At 37.0% G+C, this 5,410-nt stretch overlaps 1 protein-coding gene across 1 annotated transcript; it reads left to right on the forward strand.

Moving 5' to 3' along the window:
• The first annotated feature begins 4,623 nt into the window (after positions 1-4,623).
• On the forward strand, positions 4,624-5,133 carry LOC107941772 (uncharacterized mitochondrial protein AtMg00810-like). Its single transcript, XM_016875382.1, has one exon. It carries the CDS (start codon positions 4,624-4,626, stop codon positions 5,131-5,133), a length of 510 nt encoding a protein of 169 aa, XP_016730871.1.
• The last annotated feature ends 277 nt before the right edge of the window (positions 5,134-5,410 follow it).

Here is a 5,410-nt window from a genome sequence, read left to right on the forward strand (position 1 = left end):
TGAGGATGAGTTTAATGATCAAAGGGTAGTTAAGAAAGTCATAACAACCTTACCAGAGAAGTATGAATAAAAAATTTCTTCTTTGGAGGACTCAAGGGACCTATCACCATTCCTTTGACAGAGCTGATAAATGCTCTCTATGCACAAGAGAAAAGAAGAGCAAATAGAATGGAAGAGCAGTTTGAGGGAGCTTTTCAAGCCAAGAGCAGAGAAAGCTCAAGTTCAAGCTTGAATTTCAAAGTTAAGAAGTCTTGGACAGAAAAGAAAGAAAAAAGGCAAGAAAGAAGCTGCCAATAAGAAGTTTCCACCTTGTGCTTATTGCAAGAAGACCACTCACCTTGAAAAATAATGTTGGTACAGGCCAGACATTCAGTGCAGAGGCTGCAAACAGCTTGGCCACATAGAAAAAGTGTGCAAAAAAAAAAAGCCAAAAGCACAACCACAGTATCAGAATGAAACTCAAGCTGCTGAGGATGTTGAAGCACAAGAAGAAAATGTAATACCCCCTACTCGTATTCATCGCTGAAATAGGGTATGAGGCATTACCAAATTTTACCGAATAAATTTTTCGTTATTACGAGTTAAATATTATTCATTTATCAAAACATGTCATGACGTCCCTTGGATAGACCTCCGAAGCCCAAAACATACATCTGGACTAAACCGAGATTAAATCGAAACCATAAGAAATTTTTCGCAAAATCCCAATTTTTTTAACTCAATATAACCCCTTTATAAATATCTAATCTTCCCCGCAATTTTAAACCCAGACCAATCCAACACAACCAGTTCATTTCAACATATTTTCAAGATAGATTTAACATATTCATAAGATAACCTCATCACATACCAAAACCAAAATTTGTTAGCCATACCAATGGCTAACCATACATTCATTTCACATTAACATTTACTTTACTAGCTTATACATGCCATTGATTTCCAAAATGAAGTTTCCTTATATACTGAGATCTTGAGGTTGATAGTGTGATGCGTCTCTGACCAAATCCAACCTCCGAGCTCTTAACACTACAACACAGGGGAAAAGGAAACAGGGTATGCACTTTGTGCTTAGTAAGCTCACGTAACAAGAAGTATACTTACCTAATATTTTCAATACAATGCAATAAACATTCATACATCCATTCAATGCATTATTCCCTTAACATGCACAAACTCAACATTCAAGTTAGTTCAATAATTTTCATGTATCAATAATATATATACCATGATTGATGAGCTCATCAATTCCATGATTTCTATTCCATTGTTATTTTTCCATATTTATCCCGTCAATTCATATTCATGTGTGCACATTTCCATTTCAGAGAGCACACTCCCGCGAACCTCATCCTTACAGTGGGATTACCAGTCCAGGCTAAATCCCCTGTAATATAAACTCATAAAGTATTGTCCGGATTACCAGTCCAAGCTAAATCCCCTACAATGACAATTACTCTAATGAGCTTGGATCCGAATTACCAACCCAGGCTAAATTTAGACCCTAATTCAGATTACCCATTCGGGCTAAATCCATTTTCCACATATTCTTCGGGAGGGCTATATCAGGATAGGATCACCCGTCCGGGCTAGATCCTTTTTATCGTCAATTCCTTTTCAAAGATCCATCGAATTTTCCTTTCATTCAACCGGGATTTATTTTCTCTTTTCATCAAGAATATCAATACTTCATCAATTATCATATAATAAACATCCAAATCATATTCACATCAAGAAAAATATATTTCAAGCATTTAAGAATATAATTCAAGTTACATGAACTTACCTTGATACTTGTTCGTATACAAAAATCTACTAATCCAGAACTTTTTCTTTTCCTCGATCTAGCTTCGTATTTGAATTTTTTTGGTGCAAAAATTATGAAATACTAGCTTGAATAAACCCTTAGGACGTTTTTGGCAGATGATAATGAAGAAAATATGAAGAGAATTCTAGATATTCTAATTTGGTCCTATTTTTATGTTAGTAAAATTTGTTATTTTCCCATTTTACCCTTATTTCACCAATTCTCCTGATTTTTCTCAGCTTATGCCGCCCAAAATATCTCCTTTTGGGCTTATTTGCAATTTATGTCCCTCCTCATTTAACAATTGAGCTATTTAATCCTTCTAGTAACTTTTACACCCTTTTTAATTTAGTCCTTTTCACTTAATTAACTACCCAAACATAGAAATTTTCTAATGAAATTTTAATACCATATTACTAACACTTCACAAATGTTTATAAAAATATTTTTGACTCGGTTTTACGAGATCGAGGTCTCGATACCTTGTTTTTACCCAATTTCTTCAATAATTTCTTTTTCTAACTAACCACTAAATCAGTAACATTTTTCTATCGATATTTTCATACGATTTTCCTAACATATCAATATTCATGCAAAAATATGAAAATAAATTTCTCTTTAAATCAGATTTGTGGTTACGAAATCACTGTTCCGATAACTTTGAATTTAGGCCATTATAGAGCATATCTTCACAGCATCTTGTTTTGCAAGCTCGAGCAAGGTCAGCAAGATTTGGCTAATTGACAGTGGATGTACTCACCACATGGCTTCGGAAAAAACATGTTCAAGGAGCTAGACACCACCTTTGAATCCAAAGTCAGAATAGGGAATGGTGAACTCCTTAAGGCAAAAGGCAAAGGGAAGGCTATGATTGGCACCAAGTCAGGTAATAAAACCATTTCTGAGGTTCTTTATGTACCTAACATTGATCAAAATTTACTAAGTGTTGGTCAACTACTGGAGAAGGGCTACTTTCTGTTTTTTGAAGGAAAAAATTGTGTGATAAAAAATGCTACTGACCAAGTGTTAACAACGGTAGCTATGCAAGATAGAACTTTCATTGTGGATGTGAATCAACTGCAAGCAAAGGCATATGCATCTCAGGCTGATGAAACGAGCTTGTGGTATAGAAGGCTGGGGCATATGAATTACAATTCACTTAGCTTGTTGCAAAAAATGAATTTGGTTGAAGACATGTCCAAGATCGATCCCAAGAAGGATGTGTGTGAGGTCTGTCAGCTTGGCAAACAGACCAGACTGTCTTTTCCTGTCAATAAAGCATGGAGAGCCCAACAGAGGCTCCAATTGGTCCATAAAAACATCTGTGGACCTATGAAGACCTTCTCCTTAAATGGCAGCAGGTATTTTGTATTGTTTATTGATGACTACACCAAGTTTTGTTGGGTAAGCTTCTTGAAACAAAAATCAGATGTTGTTGATTTCTTTTGCAAATTTAAGGCATTGGCTGAGAATCAAGCCAGTTGCAAGCTTAAATGCCTAAGGTCTGATAATGGAACTGAGTATGTGTCTCAAAGGTTCCAAAAGATATGTGATGAAGTTGGGATTCAACACCAACTAACCACCATTTATACACCATAGAAAAATGGTGTTTGCGAGAGGAAAAATAGGACAGTCCTTGATATGGCTAGGTGCCTTCTATTTGAGGCCAAAATGCCTAACAATTTTTGGGTTGAGGTTGTAAATACATCTGCTTACTTACTGAATAGGCTGCCAACTAATGCAGTTAAGGGCAAAACACCCTTTGAAGCCTGGTTTGGACAGAAACCAATTGTCTCACACTTGAAAGTGTTTGGTTTTTTGTGCTATGCACTGGTACCAGCAGAGAAGAGAACTAAGCTGGAAAAGAGGTCCTTGCCTTGAGTGTTTGTTGGCTATAGTAGTGTAAAGAAAGGATATAGGATTTTTGATCCATCAACCAAGAAGATTATAGTGAGTAGGGATGTCAAGTTTAATGAAGCAAATTCTTGGAAATGGGATGGAACTGATGCAAGCCTGCTTAAAGAGGACCAGAATGACCTTGACCTGCAACAAGTTGAAATTGAAGTTGAAGCTGAAGATGATTATGATGATACACCTGTTAGAGGCACCAGGAAAATAGCAAACATTTATGAAAGGTGTGCTATGACTATGGTTGAGCCTTCCTGTTATGATGAAGTAGCAAAAGAGAGCTGCTGGCAAGAAGCTATGGAATCTGAATTAAAAATGATTCGCAAGAATGATACTTGGGAGCTGGTTGATAAGCCTAAAAATAGAAAGATTATTGGTGTCAAATGGGTGTTCAGGACCAAGAATAATGCTGATGGGTCATTGAACAAGCACAAGGCCAGGCTGGTTGTGAAAGGGTACAGTCAGCAGTAAGGGATTGATTTCTCTGAAACCATTGCACCTGTTGCAAGGTTGGAAACCATAAGGCTGTTGTTTTCCTTGGCAGCTCAGAAACAATGGAAGGTACATCATTTAGATGTCAAATCAGCATTTCTAAATGGATTTTTCAAATAATAAACCTTTATAGAACAACCTGAGGTTTTCAAGATCCCTGGTGAGGAACATAAAGTCTACAAGATCAAGAAGGCCTTGTATGGCCCAAAACAAGCTCCAAGAGCCTGGTATGACTGGATAGATGCCTATTTGACAAGGCTCGGGTTCACAAAAAGCATTAGTGAGCCTACTCTTTATGGCAAGAAGGCTAGAGAGGAGACTTTACTGATTGTGTCTCTGTATGTTGATGATTTGTTAGTCATTGGTTGTAAGAGCTGATTGTGAATTTTAAGAAACAGATGCAAGATGTGTTCAAAATGACTGATCTTGGCTTGATGACATACTTTCTTGGTATGGAAGTAAATCTAGAAGACTACAGTATTTTCATAAGCCAGCAAACATTTGCACTGAAAGTTCTAAGCAAATATAGCATGTCAAAGTGCAAGTCTGCTGGCACTCCTGTTGCACTGGGAGAGAAACTGTCAAGCACCAGTGAGCATTATCGAGTGGATGAGAAGGGTTATAGAAGTTTGGTTTGCTGCTTACTCTATTTGACAGCAACAAGGCAAGACATCATGTATGCAGTTAGCCTTCTCTCAAGGTTCATGCACTGCTGTAATGTTGCACATTTTAAAGCTGTAAAAAGGGTCTTAAGATATGTCAAAGGAACCTTTAATTCTGGTGTGAAGTTTGAAAAAGCAGAGGAGCTAAAGCTTGTTGGTTATTCTGGCGGTGATTGGGCTGGCTCAGTTGATGACATAAAGAGCACATCAGGCTACTTCTTCACTTTAGGCTCAAGTGTTTTCAGCTGGAGTTCAAAGAAGTAACAAACTGTTGCTCAATCTATAGCTAAGCAGAATACATCTCAGCTGTTGCATCTATTAATCAAGCCATTTGGCTTAGGAAGCTCTTCTATTATCTCAATGAAGAACAAACTCAACCAACTGAAATCAGGGTTGATAACCAATCAGCAGTTGCCATAGCAAAAAATCCAATCTTTCATGGTAAGACTAAACATTTCAAGATCAAATTTCATTTTGTTCGAGAGGCTAAGCAATCGAAGGAAGTCAGTCTTGTTCATTTTAGCTTAGAAACTCAATTGGT

The sequence above is a fragment of the Gossypium hirsutum genome, chromosome D12 (genome assembly GCF_007990345.1).
Source record: "Gossypium hirsutum isolate 1008001.06 chromosome D12, Gossypium_hirsutum_v2.1, whole genome shotgun sequence".
NCBI classification, from domain to species: domain Eukaryota; kingdom Viridiplantae; phylum Streptophyta; class Magnoliopsida; order Malvales; family Malvaceae; genus Gossypium; species Gossypium hirsutum.